The sequence below is a fragment of the Odocoileus virginianus genome, chromosome 1, assembly GCF_023699985.2.
Source record: "Odocoileus virginianus isolate 20LAN1187 ecotype Illinois chromosome 1, Ovbor_1.2, whole genome shotgun sequence".
NCBI lineage: Eukaryota > Metazoa > Chordata > Mammalia > Artiodactyla > Cervidae > Odocoileus > Odocoileus virginianus.
This window is the reverse complement of record NC_069674.1, coordinates 85,555,919-85,575,555: the sequence shown is the minus strand read 5'-3', so window position 1 is coordinate 85,575,555 and position 19,637 is coordinate 85,555,919. Positions and strand designations below refer to the sequence as shown.

Below are 19,637 nucleotides of genomic sequence, written 5' to 3'. Positions count from 1 at the left end.
CACAAGTAGTTCAGTAAACCTTGCCTTGCATTCACCAGCTGTGTTAAACAGGAAATGAATGAAAAACAGAACTATATGTCAATAGGCATAACTCGGGAATGCCAGAGCCCACCTTAATCTTTTCAGAAACAAGCAGTCCATTTTGGGAATGCCAAGCCGGAGAATATAACTTTTAATGAAATTTGATCAGAAATGAGCAGTGGGAGGTTCAAGAAGAATGCTTCCCCCATACTCAGATATTAATGTACAGAATACATCTGGGAAAATTAAACTATGTGAAACAGCAAAACCTTGACTTTTCAACAAATTTACTGAACTCATAAATGACATTATGTGTTTACTAGTGAACTGGGACTTGTGGCAGGAGGGGGATATAGTGCCTTTTGTAAAGGGAAAGAAACTGTCATTTTCACTAGTCTCAAATGGAAGAGTTCTTAGTTTTTTAGCTGCCTGGTTAGTAGTGGGGTGAACAGGTTAGGAAATTCAGCCCGATGTCTTACAAAGCCCTCTAGTCCCATTTGTACCTGGTCTGAAAAGACATAGGGATAGAAGAACCAAAAAGGCTAGCCAGAATAGCAAAGCCAACTACTGTTTATTGAGTAACTACTTAGAGCTATGCATTGTATGTGGCCATTTCCTTTGGTTGCATCAATATAGAAATGGAAATCTTGAGCCATGTTTGTCCATTCCCATGGAAAACTGTGCTTATATCAAAGTAGTCAGTTGGCATTATTTCTCTAGGATCTAATCTTATTCTTAAAAGTTTTTTTAAAAATTGTTTCTTTTCTGTATCTTCTTTGGTCATAATAGTGTCTAGTTTAGGGAGACAATATGAAGACTTTGGAGACAGAGGTAGAAAAGTGTAGAATACCAATGAGGCAGTATTTTGACAGATCACTTGGGAGAAAAAAAATGTTTAGTCTCCTATTCAGTCCTGACAGATTAACATGTTTATCTGAGGAAAAGTATTGGTGAAATTTTTTTTTTCTTGTGGGATAATAAATACTAGATAAATAATTATTTTACTAGAGTTTATTTTCCAGTATCAAATATAATCAGTAGTTTAGACCAATTCAATAATGAATTTAAAGTTACAGACTTTTTTTCCCCAATAAACCTATTTGTATTTCATTAAGTGAAAATCTTAAGTAAGTTTTCATAATAGAAGTCCTTGATGGTGATGGGATGAATCTGTAGAGTGAATCTGTATTAATGAAAGTAAATGATAATGAATATATCAGTTGTCTAATGTCATGACCTATAGGTCATTTTTCTGATGGGAGGTTCTCTCATAACAGAAAAACTTAAAGAAAGTAGAAACACATGTATATTGCTTTTTTGTTCTTTAAAATCTTATTAAGGTTTTATTTATTTATTGCAATGTTCTTTTCTATTTTTCTATTAATCTTTTTCATGATTGTAACTTTTCCCCCACATGGTCACTTTTACTTTCTTACCAAATTTCAGTGGAATTTAGCTCAATACTTAGCTGAGTAATAATTAATTCTCATTTATAGGGGTTATGATTTGCTAGAGTTCCACCCAGTTTCTTTACTTGTGAAATATCATAATTTTCTCCCATTTTGTGAGATAATAACTCCCCTTTTAAACTGAGGGAAAAAATCTTGTATTTGAAGAGACTAGACACACATTTCTGATCAGTGAGATGGGACTTATGGATGCTTTGGGTGATATTTTTAACTGTATGTAAAACTGGTATGCTTTAACTGATATTTTAACTTTATGTTGCAGTTAATCTAAATGTTTTTGGAGAATTTGAACTACTGGACACACAGTTTTCTGCACCTGTATATCCTCTTTCTCCATCAGTTTTCATTGATTAGGATGAGCTCCGTTTGGATCTTAGTACTAATTATTTTTGCTGTCCAGTCAGAAGCCACCATAGCATCATAGCAGTTGAATTGCCACTGCTGTTCATGTCTCACCTCTGTCCTCTCTCTTCCCTGTTTCATAGGTTCAGTTCTTTGCTTTTTTCCAAACCCATGCCACCTCTCTCCTCCCAGTAGTTGACATGAGAGCCACATGTCATTTTCCCTGTTTTCAAATTCAAGGGTCTTCTGCTCTTCCCCCTACAAAGCCATGCCATTTTAAAAATTCTAGGTCCTGGCACATTCCTGTGCCTGTAACGTCTTCTCCTCCGCTCTCCCCTCCTCCACTGCCCCCATTTCATGAGTTGCTCTTCTTCAAGTCCCAGTTGTGATATTAGTTCTACTTAGACATTTTTCTCAGTGTTCCCAGAAAATCAGTTGCTACCTCTTCTCCCAGACCATATCCAGTGTTATCTTGTAGAATCCTGTGGTAGACTCTATCGTCTTACATTCTAGTATCTGCCATAGTGATTTCTATTCAATATATAAGGCAAAATTTCAGTATGACTATCACATAAAATAATATAAATAATATACTTTTAAATTGACAAGACATTTTAAAATAGTTTTCTTTTTATTTGTTTATTTTTTAAAGACAGGATGCAGAATGGGACTTCAATGAGAAATCGGTGTGTAGTCATACAAGAAAGACAAGAGTTCAGAGTCCAGGGGAAACAAATTCCTGAAGGATTTTTTTAATGTTCATTTTCTTTCTTAAAAATAAACAAGAAAGAGGCACATATAAAAAGTATATTAATCAAAATGTAAGCAAGATATGTAGACTGAAAGGCAGTGAGCAAAATATATTTAGGAACTTTACGATACCAGTGACTTGAAATCCCATAGTAAGTAGGTGGTATGATCAGAATTCTGTCATCAGTCTCACATTCTTTCTATTGGTGATACACTTCTGAGTAGAGAAGTATTTATAATAGAAAGTTGAAAGTGGTAAGTGTTCCAAGGGAAGGCAAGCAACTATAGCCTGCAAATTGGGCGCTCTCATTTACAGGGGACAGATGGTATATGAGCCAGGCTTTGAACATAGAGGTGGGATTGACCCTGTGATGAAGTAGGTGGAGAAATAAGAGCATAAAAAAGCCTGAAATGGGAAAGTGGCACATACGGGGAGTAGGCAATTTAAATTTGACTGAGTGCAGAGTTCAGAAAGGGCAATAGTAGGAAATAATGTCAGGCTCCATTTTGGAGCAGAGGAACATAGTTAAAGTTGTCTCACTCTGATCCATCTGGCAGCAGTTTAAGGAAAGTTTGGAAGGACTGCTGTAGCAACTCAGAAATATTAGGAGATATTTTATGTAGTCCATGAGAGGATAATGAGGGCTGAGAGATTAAACTGAAATCTTTGTAGTCAGAAGAAGATGAAAAATAATGGAAAGAACAAAACAAACTGACCTAGTAATTGATTAGATTTGGAGTAAGGAAGGGAATGAGAATGACTCCAAGGATGACTATAAACAGAGTTAAGCAGGGCACATTTAATATTAAAATACACTGAACTCAACATACATTAAAGAGAGATTAACAATGTCCAGCATTCCAAAGGGATTCAGACTGGAAATTCTGAGAGGGAACAGCAAGAAATACAGCTTTTATGGGAGGAAATATTGAAGGCAGAGGAGAAGGGGACAACAGAGGGATGAGATGGTTGGATGGCATCACCAACTCAGTGGGCATGAATTTGGGTAAACTCCGGGACTTGGTGACGGGCAGGGAGATCTGGCATGCTGTGGTTCACGGGGTCACAAAGATTCGGACACGACTGAGTGACTGAACTGAACTGAATGCAAGGATTCTGCCTAAAAATGATAGTTGGTGTCGTAACTTTGAATTGTTTTGACAAGGGAAAGAGAAATAGGATAAGGCTACAAACTTTGGTGAATACCTACAATTCAGGAATTGATTGAAGGAGGAAAAGCCAGAGAGATGGAAAAACAAACTTGGAAGTAGAGAATTTCATTGTAGAAAGGATGAGGAGAATGAGAATTGTTTTGTCAAAACTGTTCAGATTTGGTCTTTTTGAGAGAACAATTGCTGTCCACAATAAGTAAGCTAGATGGCCAGCTCTTAAAGGAATGAGCACATCACTTCTTACAAGTTACTAGCATGCTTTCAGACTAGAGGGACAATTCCAGTGGAAAAGGAAAACCTGAAGATTCAAAATAATTGATGGAGCAAAATCTTAAAGCAGATGTTCGGGGGTTGGGTCATGGGTGAAAGTGTATGTGACAGTATTGGAGCAGGGAGCAGAAGAGAAATGTTTTCACTTTGATGTGGGCAAGGAGAATGTGTATAACAGAATCATGAGGTAGAAAGAAATATCACTGATGGAAATCATTTAGAAGTTGTCAGTCTCCAAGAAGCGTGAATCAAGATCATTTTGTGCAGAGCTGAATAGACAAAGGATGAGACACCTAGAAAAATGTTGAAATGAAAGAACTATGGAAGGTAATAGGGAATTGATTAGAGCTCAACTAATAAGTTGCCAAAGCTTGATAAGGTGGCTTCTCTTAGCTATATTTCTAGGATCTGGAAGTTTATGTTTCATTAATTAGATATTCTAGTAAGTGAACTACCTCCGTCATAAATTGAAATGCATTTGAATTTTATATCAAGATGACAAAGATGATCTATATTGTTGTTATTTAACTTTTGGTAAATGAATTTCTTGTTATATTGGTCTTTAAAATTGAACATATTAAATTTAGACAGCTTCTCATTTTCTGGAAAATAAGTTGAGTAGAGTTAAGATTAAACAATGTTGTACAAGGCGATCAGTGTGACACTGAGATTTTATCTTCTACTGTATTTTCTTCATATAACTTTGACTAAGATGTGCTGTAATAAGGTATAGCCTTAGTATATTAAATAAAGAGCTATTTATAACATAGAATATAAGCAGTTTTTCCACATACCATGGAAATGGTTCCAGGCCTTATGTGCTGATGGCATGTTTTTATGAACTATGCAAATCTATTATAGTTATACTTTTTTATGATAGCACAGAGGAAGTAATAGAAGATTATTTTTTTCCTAATCAAAAGCTTCTATAATCCTCTCTAACTGAATATGTTCTCTAAAATTATTGAATACTATGTTGTATTTTTAGCAGTGAAAAGAAGAGGAGAAAAGTGATACAAAAATTTAGAACTGTTCCAAATTTTTTCAGGGTTCTTGTTATTTAGTGACATGGTACTTGTCATTCATGCTGGGGGAGAAAACAGTGTCTGTTGCTGTATATTACTTAGAGTATAACCACAGTCCATCTCTGTATGTTTTTCATGAGTCTATTTGTACTTCCCATTGTTTTTCAGAATCTTCAGTCAGTAGCAGTTCCCCAGGATCTGGTCCCAGTTCACCAAACAATGGTCCAACTGGAAATATTACTGAAAATGAGACTTCAGTTTTGCCACCTACTCCTCATGCTGAAGTAAGGCTCTTATTATTTTGGTTGTTTTGGAAGTTAAGTCTTTGATTAGCCCCCTAAAATTCAGTGATATTTCTGAATTGAAGTTTAAAGCCACCTGACCTTAGTTACTTTTCTGATAGGTTTATAATGTGTGGAACTGAGTAAATGTGATTTATTTACAAAGATTGGATGATAATCACAGGTTTGAAAATACTGAAATGTAAAAAAAAAAAAAAAAGAAAAAGAAAATACTGAAATGTAATCCTCAAAAAAAAAAAAAAAAAACCCACATACTCTTAGTTATGCTGAGGATACACTCACTGCCCAGTAACTGCACAACCCTGAAGTCCTTCTTCATGTGTCTTGGTTATTCTGCTGTGAGTAGACACATCAGTAAGTGAAAACAACTTCATGCAAACTTTTCAGAAAAACAGTTGCCCAACAAAGTAGTTTTTATCCATTTGACCTGAAGAGTAATGAAAAATAGTTGTAGTATCATAGTTGAGGAACAGAGTTCCACTAAGCAAAGTGTTGAGGACCTTCTATATGCCATTCATTTTGCCTGGCAGTGAGGATAGACAGATAAATGATATGTGAACTCTGTCCTTGAAAAACAAAAGATTCAAGAAAAAGGGTCTGAAATTACACATGATTTGTTGAAGCCAGTGATACAAGAATAGAAAACAGTGAATTTGGAAGTCAACAAGAATTTGTCTGTGTGTATAGACAATAGAGTGAGAAAGACTAGAGATCTCTTCAGTAAAATTGGAGACACCAAGGGAATATTTCATGCAAAGATGGGCACAATAAAGGACAGAAGGGACAGAAATGGCAAGGACCTAATGGAAGCAGAAGAGATTAAGAAGAGGTGGCAAGAATACACAGAAGAACTATACAAAAAAGGTCTTAATGACCCAGGCAACCACGATAGTGTGGTCACTCACCTAGCACCAGAAATCCTGGAATGGGAAGTCAAGTGGGCCTTAGGAAGCATTATGACAAATAAAGCTAGTAGAGATGATGGAATTCCAGCTGGGCTATTTCAAATCTTTAATAATGATGCTGTTAAAGTGCTGCACTCAATAGAGCCAGCAAATTTGAAAAACTTGGCAGTGGCCACAGTACTAGAAAAGGTCAGTTTTCGTTCCAATCCCAGGGAAGGGCAATGACAAAGAATGTTCAAACTACCGTACTGTAGTGCTCATTTCAAATGCTAGCAAGGTAATGCTCAAAATCTTCAAGTTAGACTTCCAACAGTATGTGAACTGAGAACTTCCAGATGTACAATCTGGCTTTAGAAAAGGCAAAGGAACCAGAGCTCAAATTGTCTTCACCCGTTGGATCATAGAAAAAGCAAAGGAATACCAGAAAAACATCTGCATCATTGACTGTGCTAAAGCCTTTGATTGTGTGGATCATAATAAACTGTGGGAAATTCTTCAGGAGATAGAAATACCAGACCACCTTACCTGCCTCCTGAGAAACCTGTATGCAGGACAAGAAGCAACAGTTAGAATTGGACATGGGACAGGAGAAGCTGGTATAGTAACTTCTCATATATAACTGTGACATGCGTCTTCCATTGTACTCTATAGAGTCATGATACTTTGGAGCTGAAAGAGATTGATCCGATATCTGATTCTTGAATCATCTGCTTTTCTGATATGTGATTATCAGACTTCCACTGGAGCACTCTTATTCAAAGGGAACTCACTTCACTGTTTCCTCAAGCAATCTAGTTGATTTTGGACAGTCAGCTTGACTGATAAAAAGTATCTTCTATATGTTATGCCAAAATATATATCTATAATTTTATACATACTAACATAAATGTATAATAAATTATTTATAAGTCATAAATTATCTGGCTAATTGAAAGCAGACACCCAGAGGTTATCCGTGATAGGGAAAGAACTGAAATCAGTGAAGTCACTTCTTACTTGAGTCTTGAGTTTTGGTTTTCAGAAGAGAGAAGGCAAAGTCCTGTACTGACCAAAGAAGATGATCTAATAGGAGACCACCCAACCCATGACCCATATTTATGCTACATTGGTGGGTCCCTCATCCCCACCGCCAAACATGTCTTGATGTAGACCAGGGCAGGGGCACACTCTCTCCTTGAGGGGTTGTAACCAGAATATATAAGGCTGTAGCTCAAATTTTTATAACTTCAAATTGTTAATTTAAAGAGCCCCAGATTTTTAGTTTCCTAGGTATCTGGAAAAAGCAAATGTAAATCCTTTCTAGATGAATACACGTTCATTTTATTTTACTTATTTTTTAAAGATTTATTTATTTGTTATTTGTTTTATTTTTTGCTATGGTGGGTCTTCATTGCTACACATGGCCTTTCTCTAGTTGCAGCGAGTAGAGGCTCGGAGAAGGCAATGGCGACCCACTCCAGTACTCTTGCCTGGAAAATCCCATGGACGGAGGAGCCTGATAGGCTGCAGTCCATGGGGTCGCTGAGAGTCGGACATGACTGAGCGACTTCACTTTCACTTTTCACTTTCATGTGTTGGAGAAGGAAATGGCAACCCACTCCAGTGTTCTTGCCTGGAGAATCCCAGGGATGGAGGAACCTGGGGGGCTGCCATCTATGGGGTCACACAGAGTCGGACACGACTGATGCAATTTAGCAGCAGCAGAGGCTACTCTCTAGTTGTGATGCGTGGGCTTCTCCTTGTGGTGGCCTCTCTTGTTGTGGAGCATAGGCTCTAGGTGTGCAGACTTCAGTAGTTGCAGCACACGGGCTCAGGAGTTGTGTCTCGTGGCATAGGCTCTAGGTGTGCAGACTTCAGTAGTTGCAGCACACGGGCTCAGGAGTTGTGTCTCATGGCATAGGCTCTAGGTGTGCAGACTTCAGTAGTTGCAGCACACGGGCTCAGGAGTTGTGTCTCGTGGCATAGGCTCTAGGTGTGCAGACTTCAGTAGTTGTAGCACACGGGCTCAGGAGTTGTGTCTCGTGGCATAGGCTCTAGGTGTGCAGACTTCAGTAGTTGCAGCACACGGGCTCAGGAGTTGTGTCTCGTGGCATAGGCTCTAGGTGTGCAGACTTCAGTAATTGCAGCGCACGGGCTCAGGAGTTGTGTCTCGTGGCATAGGCTCTAGGTGTGCAGACTTCAGTAGTTGCAGCGCACGGGCTCAGGAGTTGTGTCTCGTGGCATAGGCTCTAGGTGTGCAGACTTCAGTAGTTGCAGCGCACGGGCTCAGGAGTTGTGTCTCGTGGCATAGGCTCTAGGTGTGCAGACTTCAGTAGTTGCAGCGCACGGGCTCAGGAGTTGTGTCTCGTGGGCTCTGGAGCACAGGCTCAGTAGTTCTGACACACAGGCCTAGTTGCTCCGAGGCATGTGAGATCTTTCTGGGCCAGGTATCAAACTGGTGTCTCTTGCATTGCAAGATGGATTCTTAACCACTGGACCACCAGGGAAACCTCTCACATTCATTTTGGACTTCAAAATTTTCTCTCAGTTTTCCAAGGAAAATGAACAGAATAGATAGGAAACTCTCTTACTTGTGACCATCTTTCAGCCTTGTGAAGAATACTATTCAAGCCACTACATTTTCTCCAGACCTCCATCTATTTCTTGTTTCTTACCATCCCATTGTCCCTTTGCTTTTCATTTTTCTTTCTAAACACGACACCAGAGGAAATAAATATTTCACATATATTTGTGACCATTGACATAAGGTTCTTAAGACTATTAATTATAGGCATTGTATTTCTGTTAGTGCAATTATAAATTATATCTCAACATCAGTCAGTTTTCTGCAACCCTTTAATGAATTTTCAGAGAAAGTACAACTTGGTCACAAATATTTCTAAAAAACTTTAGATTTCCATTTCCTCTAGCTTAAAGAATGTGATTCGGTAGCACAAACACTAAAGGATCTGGATTCTAAAATGGCTCTGGATGAATTCTATGTTCTTAGGAAATGAAAACACACTAAACTACATTCATTCAACAGCATTCATGATTTTTCAAAATGCATTGTTCAAAGGTACAGAAGACCACTTATAGCTTGATGGTATTTTGTGAAGATTAGAAACAGCAGTTCAATGTTTTGATCAGGAAAACATATGTAGATAGCAGTATATTTTTTAAAAAATCAAAAGAATTTTTAAAAATCAAAGGGTTAATGAACACAAAATTTAGCATGATGGTTACCTCTCAGGAAGGAGAACAGTGGAGGGGACATGGTTTGCTACAAAAAATGATGATACATATATACCTTCATTATAAATACAAATATATGCATGCAGTACTTAGTATAACAAAGAAATACATATTCATAAGACTTGAAATAAATGGGAAAAGATGAGATTTTCTCTTTACTTCAAGATTTTTAAAACCTGTTAAGTAGCTCACATTGTGTGACCCTATAATTAAATTTAAAAAATAGGTACAATGGAGACTGTAAATTAAAGGAATTTGCTTGTATTATTTTAATCTGTTTTATACTTCTAAAACCTTTACTGATACCTAAACACAAATATCTGTTTAGATATTCTTTCCTTCTACCTCCACCAGTTTAAAAAAAAAAAAAAAAAAAAAACAGAAGGAAATGTGATTTAATGGAGTTTGAAAGAGTAGAGGTATTTCTTCAGGTCAGTGACAGGACATTCACCTCCAGAGCTGGGAAGACTAGTTCAAAAGCAAGCAGTGACTTACTTCATAATGAATTAATTGTGTGCCTGAACTATGATCCAAAAGGCCAGGTGGGCAGACCTTTATGCACTGATGGGTAGCCTCTCCATGGCCCAGAACAAAAAATCCAACCCTGATGACTAACATGTGCTTTTCTGCTGCATTGCATTTACAGAGGTCTGTAGCATAATTCATACTGGGGAGGTGAGGAGACAGCAGAATTCAGACTGAAACTGTCAGCAAATTAATATGCTAGCTTTGTATCACCAAATCCTTCCCCTAAACTAAAGAAAAGTGGGAAAAAATGTTTTTCAGCCAGTTTTTGATTAATGATCATTTTGAATTGTGTGATATTTACAGACACCCTCTAATATTAATAATAGCATATAATTTCATATCAAAAGAAATATTTGGGGGTATGAAAAATTTACATCATTACACTTTCAAAAATTATATTAGTTGCATACTTTACCATTTATAAAATAGGTTTATTCTACCATCTTTGCTTAAGTAGCAAAGTTTTGCAAAGCAGGTGAGTTTTCATTTTTAAAATAGTATAACAGTGTACTTGTGAATCGACTCTCTATTCTGTGACCTGAAATTAGAAAAGCATGTCACGTAATTCTTTCAGATCCCATGTAGATGAATGGGATTCTACTCCCATTTTACTGTTTAGGAAATAGGAAAGTAAAACTGTATTTCAGGCTGTTCTTGAAGCTTAGATAAAAAGAAAATTTCTCTCTTATAATTCATCTGTTCTGTGTAATTTAGATAAAGGTTAAGACAGAAGCAAGAGGAGAATTTACTTTTAAGTCCAGGCTAAAGAAACAGTACCGTGAATTCAGATATTCTACTCTTGCATTCAGAAGGCTACCAAGTAACGCGGCTGCAAAACCAACTACTTGGTCGCCATTGGTTAAGTCGCTAAACTTGCCCTGAATCTTGGATTATTTATCTAATAAAGATAGTGTAAATAATACCTACCCCAGCAGCTTTGTTGTGGAGGATCATTATTTGGAAGGCAGGTGGTGAATTGTGGAACAAGTTCATTTTTTGTTGTTATTAATACTGACTCCTAGTAGGGAAAACTCATTAGTATGTTTGTCTGCAAGCCAGAAAATCTCATGTGAGAATGAGCTTCCATATGCTCTGACCACTTCTGTTTCTCTAGTTTCTTACACATGCCCTATCCCAGACTCGGCATCGCTGGAGCTACTTGGTTTCCCATTTGTAAATTTGGTTGGGTTGCTGAAACCTCAGGAGTTTCTATTTCCAACTCCAGTCAGAGATGTCTTTACCTATCTAGTTACTTTATTGTTAATACTGTAGGCCTGTGGGTTCAAATATGTTTCCGTGAATATCAGCACCATTATTTTAGGCTCGGTAGATTTATTTGATAGCTATTTTAACAGTAGCCAAACAGCTGGTTTATTTCTAGTTGAACATTAGTGGCTGGCTCTGCTCTGCAATTTTTTAAATAATTTTTTCCAGCAGATACAAATGATTTTAAAAATGGATTCTAATCACAAGGTTAAGTACTCTAAATTCATTTGAAATGTCACTTGTTTAGCCCCAATCTCACATGACTCATCTGCCGATTGTTTCATAATAGTTGTTGTGACATTTGCTGTAAATGTTATGCTCGCTTCTGAGTGGGTGTGGGTTTTAGATGGCTGCAAATAAGACACTCCTCATCCAATCCCCCAAGGGAAAAGAGGTTGCTATGACAAAAGAATCATTTACTAGGAATAACATGAGTCAATATTGCAAACCAAGACTTTTAACAAAAACATCAGTGACTTTCAAATACAAAGGAAGCCCCTGTCAAACAATTTTTTTGTCTCCAAACCATTTTATAATAATGCATTCTTGAAAACCAAGTGAAAGTGAGTGTTAGTTGCTCAGTTGCCTCCAATTCTTTGAGACCCTGTAGACTGTAACCCGCCAGGCTCCTCGCTCCATGGAATTCTTTGGGCAAGAATACTGGAGTGGGTTGCCATTCCCTTGAGTGTCCAGTAAAAATGAAAACTTAGAGGTTTTTACTGCCTAAAAAATTTATTTATCACATGGTGATTTTAATTTTCTATCAGCTGTCTGAAATGAGAAGAGGAAAAAAATGCCATCCTGAAAAATACCATGAAAGCCATCAATCAGTTCAGCTCAGTCGCTCAGTCATGTCCGACTCTTTGCGATCCCATTAATCGCAGCACGCCAGTTCTCCCTGTCCATCACCAACTCCAGGAGCTTACTCAAACTCATGCCCATCGAGTCAGTGATGCCATCCAGCCATCTCATCCTCTGTCATCCCCTTCTCCTCCTGCCTCCCAGCATCAGGGTCTTTTCCAATGAGTCAGCTCTTCGCATGAGGTGGCCAAAGTAGTGGAGTTTCAGCTTCAGCATCAGTCCTTCCAATGAACACCCAGTACTGATCTGCTTTAGGATGGACTGGTTGGATCTCCTTGCAGTCCAAGGGACTCTCAATAGTCTTCTCCTACACCACAGTTCAAAAGAATCAATTCTTCAGTGCTCAGCTTTCTTCACAGTCCCAACTCTCACATCCATACATGACCACTGGAAAAACCATAGCCTTGACCAGATGGACCTTTGTTGGGAAAGTAATGTCTCTGCTTTTTAATATGCTATCTAGGTTGGTCATAACTTTCCTTCCAAGGAGTAAGCGTCTTTTAGTAAGCGTCTTTTAATTTCATGGCTGCAGTCACCATCTGCAGTGATTTTGGAGCCCGAAAAAATTAAGTCTGACACTGTTTCCACTGTTTCCCCATCTATTTCCCATAAAGTGATGGGACCAGATGCCATGATCTTAGTTTTCTGAATGTTAAGCTTTAAGCCAACTTTTTCACTCTTCTCTTTCACTTTCATCAAGAGGCATTTTAGTTCCTCTTCACTTTCTGCCATAAGGGTGCTGCCATCTGCATATCTGAGGTTATTGATATTTCTCCCAGCAATGTTGATTCCAGCTTGTGCTTCTTCCAGCCCAGCGTTTCTCATGATATACTCTGCATGTAAGTTAAATAAGCAGGATGACAATATACAGCCTTGACATACTCCTTTTCCTATTTGGAACCATTGTGTTGTTCCATGTCCAGTTCTAACTGTTGCTTCCTGACCTGCACACAGGTTTCTCAAGAGGCAGGTCAGGTGGTCTGGTATTCCCATCTCTTTCAGAATTTTCCACAGTTTATTGTGATCCACACAGTCGAACTCTTTGGCGTAGTCAATAAAGCAGAAATAGATGTTTTTCTGGAACTCTCTTGCTTTTTCGATGATCCAGTGGATATTGACAATTTGATCTCTGGTTCCTCTGCCTTTTCTAAAACCAACTTGAACATCTGGAAGTTCACGGTTCACATATTGCTGAAGCCATAGGCAAACATTACATGATTAAGAACTTTTAAAAATGTTCATTGTTTACTTGTTTGTTTTTAATGTGGTTCTTCTTTTTATTTAGATAGACTAGATTTAGGGATTTGGAACCTTTTATTAAAGGCAAAACAGTTTGAGGCTTACAAGCGTGTCTGCCCAGATGCCACTCTGAGAGAACGGACATTACCTCGTAGATCTAGTCAGCTGCTCCCGTCTTAGGAGCTGCCCTGAGTCACAAGCCACTGAGCAGTGGAGCTTGAATATGGGATACTTCGACCACATTGCTTTATACCAGTCCAGACTGCTGCTCACCAAAACCTTATACTTATATTCCTTTTCTAATGCTTATGCATATTGTATATAATTTTGAACATGCAGCAACTTAAAATTTTTGCATCCACTTTTTCTATGAGCTTCTTAAAAAGTAGGTGATGACATATATAGTGTTCTGTCAGGGGTCATCTATTGACTTCTTTGTCTTAAGAGTAATAAAGTTATTCCCTTCCCTCTCTCACACCCTTCCTTTCCTACTCCCTCCCTTCCTCCCTCCCTCCTTACCTCCTATCCTGACTTCCATTTTCGTTGCCCCTATAGGAAGTCATTTTCTCCTGTTTTCTTGTTTGTTTGTATAGCTTCTTACATGAAACATGTATCTTTTGCTTTGTGCTCATGAATTTTAATGAGTATACATGGTTTGGTGTCATCAGTCTCTTTCCATTTCTTATTTTTATGACTAAGCATGTCTTTGTTACACCCACGCATATAATGGATACATATAGCTAATAGTTTGCTTTTAAACACTGTAGTAATCCATGGCGAGCACTGCTCCATTTTACCTACCTATTCTCCAATTGGATGCCCCAGTGACCTCCAGTTCTCACACCACCAGAAAATGCTCCATTGTGTATGTATATGCATCACCTTGTAACTAAATGAGAATTTCCTGAAGAGCAGAAGAATCTCTGGGTCATGGTGTACAGAGCTGAAATGTTCTCCAGAATAGCTGTGGCGGTCCACAGTCTCACCAGTAATGTGTGATGGTTTTTACTTTCTTAGATCCCTCGAACATTTAACATCGTCTGTTTTTCTAATTTTTGCCAGTGTCCATTTTGCCAGTGTCCGTTTCATAAGAGAAGTTGAATCTTTTGATTGAAACCGATGTCTTCTTGATTTCAATGGCTAAATAAATAGATCTATTGAGATACATGTAATTTTTCAGTGTATGGGTATTTTATTATTAATAAAATATTAATTTTATTTCAACATTATCCATAAGATATTATTCCAGTTGCCATGATGGTGAGAAAAGTAATTAAAACTTGAAGGTCATTATTAAAATATGGATAGGCCTCCCCTGCCCCAACACCCAGTTCAGTCGTACCCCTCTTTCCAATATCATGCTCTTTCTGGTGAAATGCTAGTTATCCATCAGAGCCTAGTTTAAAGTTGACAACCTGCTCTGTGCCATTGAAGTGTTTTAACCATACTCTAATTATGGTAATTATTACAGGTCATTAGAACCAGTTCTCCACTTTTCTTTGCACTTGTGTGGTCTAGGGCATCTTTGTACCCTTCCCACCCTATACCACCCTGTTGTGTGTGTGCTCAAGCGTGTCCGACTCTTTGCGACCCCATGGACTGTAGCCCGCTAGGCTCCTCTGTCCATAGGATTCTCCAGGCAAGAATACTGGAGTGGGTTGCCATTTTCTTCTCCAGTACCACCCTGTTAATCTAATTTAATTGTAATTCATTTTTTTGTGCATGTTACGCGATAGCTGTTGTACATTAAATATTTCCATTTTATCTGACCACAGCAATAGTTTCTGACTCTGAAAAATTTTTAGATTAAAACCATCTTCCCTGTGTTCTAAGATGGAAACGTTGGTATCTTAGCATAGCCTTGTTTGAAGGGCTGGATCAGTTTCAAAACTACTTCCTGGAAAAGCCCTGGCCTTGCCTGGAAATACTTGTAAGTTCACCTCAGTGCTAAGGTGGGGTAACCTTCCAACCTTGCAAGAATGCTGGTCAGGATCCTTCACTGACTCAGTGAAACGGCCCCTCTCACCATCTGTTCCTCTGACTTTAAAGTCTGTCTGCGCTCTTTTAGCAGTGTACAGTACAGCTAGTTTCCTATTAAGAAATATTAACCTGAAACAGATAGCCTGCTTCTATCAAAAAGTCAAACCAAGAAAAGTTGTTAAAGAAGATAATTTGAGAAAAACATTATTTCAGTTCTGTCAGAATGGATTTTATCCATTGGAAGTTTATGTACATGCTGTGCTTATTTCTTCTCAGTAAATTGAAGGAAACAAATTATGTCCAAGTCTCTGAAGTTTCATGATGTGATATATACCAGTTTATTTCTGTGGGAAGAGCCAACTCTAGCTAGTGAACTTAGGGACTTTGGACTTTCCTTATTCCTCAGGAATTGTCTCCATGACTTGGAAATCCTCACATCTATCAGGTCACCAGGGCTTCTGCTTTTTTCTCACACGAGGCTCACTGGCTCCCAGTTGGACACTTTTATTCTTTTCCATAAACCTCAAGACTAACTGTGCTTCCTCTTTTTCTCTCAAGCTTCCTCCTTCTCCATACATTTTTGTGGTTCCCTTGTCTGCAATAATGGTTCCAGAGCAGTGCATAGCTTCTGGAGCAGTACCTGACAGCAAATCATCCAGCCTTGATCACTTTAAAGGTTTTATTGCTGATCCCACTGGGAGCCAGAATTAGGGCAATCACTCAGTTGCTTCATCCATAACGAGAATATAAGGTGTGCTGGAGAGTGCATGGGAGGACTGTGGTCGGTGCCCTAGAACTCCCTGGCATAGGCCTTGAGACATGGTAGGTGCTGTCCTAGGAAATAGCATGAAACCACAGGGGTCTGAACTCTCAGAGTATTCCCTAGTTCCTTCACTTTAGTCAAAAGCTCCTGTGAGCAGCCAGTGTGCTACTGCAGTTATTACATGTGAGAAGAAACCTTTTTCTCACTTTAGTGTAGATTTGCTTCCTATGATGATGTGGGAAGATGTCACACAAATTCTGTCTGGGAAACAAAGATAACCTGTTTTGTGAGGTTGTGGTAACTTTTGGTGTCATTTCCATAGTGCATGTCAAGTCTCTGCTTTGGGATACAGATATAACCTTGAATGAGTATTGTACATGATTTAAAGTAATTTTTTCCCCACATTTATTTGTCTTCCATGAATACAGATAAGCAGACGAAATACCCTTTTATTATAAATGACTGCTTGCTGCCAATAAGCTTGTTAAAGTATTTTTACTTCCTCATATACTTTTTTATTTGCATTCAGGTAAATATTCTGTACTTTAAATTCATGGTAGAAGCATATAGTATAAGCAAAATCAGTCTTATGAATCTTGGCTTTTTAAATTAGAGCAAATATATAACCATTGCTGGTATCTCCTTAAATAAAATTGCAGTCTCATACATTGTAGTGATAAAATCTTTTCCAACAATCTTCATGGGTTTTCAACAACTTTAATTTTGTAAAGGCTTGCATATAAACTCAATGTAATATTAAAAGTTTCAGTGCATTTCTTGCTTTTCATGAGCAAATATCTGACTTGTTCTTTTAAGAAAAAACAAACTCTTGAGTTAGTTTGGAATTCCAAGTTGCAATGAGAAGAGTCCACCTTTAGCCCTCTGCTCTTATTATGTTAAGACTACGACTCATCTCCAAACAAACGTATGATTGAGGTGATGTTTTGGAATAACATCCTGTGTTTTGGTGGTGCATCACTCTTCAGTGACATTCTGAGGTTGCATTGTATTAGCACATGATATTTTCCCCAGTTAATTGATATCCCAGGTTTGTCCAGGGGAAAATCTACAGCTCCCCCAAACATACTTGACAAGTTATTATATTTACTTTAGTCAAAGCCCGTGTGTGCAGTATCCCTCTTGGAGGTGGTCTCTTATTGGAGTCCCATATGCTTTTTGTTTGGGAAGAAAGCAGTCACTGTGTCATACTGTTACATGGAGTATTCTTTTTCAAGGATGTTGTTCCCTTGGGGACCATATCAGGCCAGAGTTCCTTAGTCGAATAAGACCTTTGTAACTCTTATTGTATAAGAGTTCTGGGAGGGAAGCAAGAGTTAAACAGAAAATGTAATTCAAGCAACCATATTAGGCCACATGTGGGAAAACATGACTCTTGGTATTGGATTAAAAAAAAGGTTATTTGTTGTAAAAAGGACCATGATGCCAAAATGTTCAAGGTATTCCAGTGTAAATGAAGACTAGTGAGGCCCAGGGAACTCATAACATTCTCACATTTACTTTAGTTTCTGAACATGAATGACAAAAAACAGTGCACAGAGTTGTCTATTCACAAATTTTAAACAATGATATGATTAGTTAGTATAGAAGTCCTATAAGGCAATATTTAATCTAAGATTTTTCTCCTGTGTGTTTTCCCATCAGTAAAATGATATTTAATCCATATGAGAATAATGATTATAGTGGCATTACATACATATTCATCACTCAGTAACACAAAATCTATTTATACTCATAAAGATTACTCAATTTAATTGTTGTGTATTTCCAATTGATGACAAACACACTGATTATATTCCATAAAAGTAGAAATTTAAAAATTAATTTTTTCAAAATGAATTAGAAAGTCTTTTTCAGATATTACATTTATATCTGATGAAAAAAATTTTAATTATTGTATTTAATTTTTTTGGATACAGAAGTCATAAAATACTTACTTAAATGTTTTGACAGATTATAATAAAACCTATTTTCTGAAATGTGAACATTACAGTAAACTTTGTGATATTATAATATTGTGCAAATCCCCTTTCACTTTTTTTTTTAATAGAAAATGGTTTCACAGCAACGCATTCTAATTCACGAAGATTCCATGAACCTGCTCAGTCTTTATACCTCTCCCTCTTTGCCCAACATCACCCTGGGTCTTCCAGCAGTGTCAACCCAGCTCAATGTAAGTCATTGCCCTGCATTGGCCTAAACCAGCCCGAGGACTATTTTCCTAGGGGACCTCTCATTCTTTACTTGTATATTTAGACTTCAGGGAAACTTGGTAGTCTACTTCTCCTTCACTATTGGCCAAGTTGTTGAAAGATACTCAGTTTGACCTCACATTAAAGAATCATATTGATTCACATAATAATATATACAAATAATAACTAATATTTGTATAATGCTTTGTAGTTTTTAAAAAAAAAGAAAGCAGTCTCCAGGTGTATTATTTTGCTAGCTCCACACAACCATCCCATGAAACAGATTACAGACCACATTTTAACAGAAGCAGAAGCCAAGACTTGGAATGCATAAAAGTCCAGGATCACAAGCCCAGCAAGTTGCAGACCTGGACCTCAACTCAGGCCAGTGCTGAGAGAGCAGTGTCTGAAGCACAGCAGCATGTTTAAAGAGTTTATTATGTGAATGACTTTATTTTGAGAATTTAGATCCCTGATTCAGTGGTACTGGAGAATATATATCTGAAAAACCTCTCTGAGAACAATATTAAACTCTTCCTTGGAAATTCAGAGTGAATCAGTTACTTTGAAAGTCTCAACAACTGAAGTAGGATTTTTTGGAGGTAATTGTCCAGCTAACAGGAGACAGCAATAATTATATTTCACAGATATTCTCTAAAATAATATAAATTTTAGTCATAGTAAAAGATTTTTAAACTTGGATAATTTATCTGTGAAAAGTTATTAAATTAAATTAGGCAGAGGTCATATGATACATTCAGTTTAAAGAGGAAATCTGTTCCAACCCTTGGCACCAATTTTGCCAATTTTTAAATGGCTTCAAGAGTCTGGCAAGTCTTCCACTGAGTCCATCTTGTCAAATTCATATCTTTTACAATATGCCCACATCAGGAAATTATAAAGAGTTGATCGTTTTGTGACTGTTTGCAGAATATGAACCCTATCCTATGGTATGCTAGTTTATGCACATTCATGCTTATGGTGACATTTTTAAATGATAAATTTTATGATTATGTTCAATACATATTACAAATCTATCTAAGAGATAACTTATTATATTTGATCTTTGTAATAGAGTAGAATGTTATCTTAGGTGATGCAGTAATCTTACACAAGTGTAGAAAAAGCAAAGTTTGGATGTTGTTTTATATCTGGGGATTAAAGAAGACAGACTTAAAAAAACACTGAATTTAGCCATGCCCTTGAAATTCTACAAGAAGCATTTGTAAACAATTGACTAGTGAAAAGGAAAAAGAAATTAGGGATGAAATAAAAAATATTTATGGATGATATTTTCAA

General features: G+C 37.4%; 1 protein-coding gene across 19 annotated transcripts in view; it reads left to right on the top strand.

Moving 5' to 3' along the window:
• The window catches only part of HDAC9 (histone deacetylase 9), a 972,671-nt gene that overhangs the window by 577,431 nt on the left and 375,603 nt on the right, over positions 1-19,637 (top strand). For 18 of the 19 annotated variants that reach the window (XR_011488684.1, XM_070470395.1, XM_020901439.2 and 15 more), the window contains 2 exons: positions 5,219-5,334; positions 18,197-18,319. Coding sequence is in view for 18 of the 19 variants with exons in the window: in XM_070470395.1 (XP_070326496.1) it covers positions 5,219-5,334; positions 18,197-18,319 (239 nt within the window). In the remaining variant the exon portion in view is untranslated. The remainder of the gene's footprint in view (positions 1-5,218; positions 5,335-18,196; positions 18,320-19,637) is intronic. The other variant, XM_070470414.1, reaches the window with a different exon arrangement.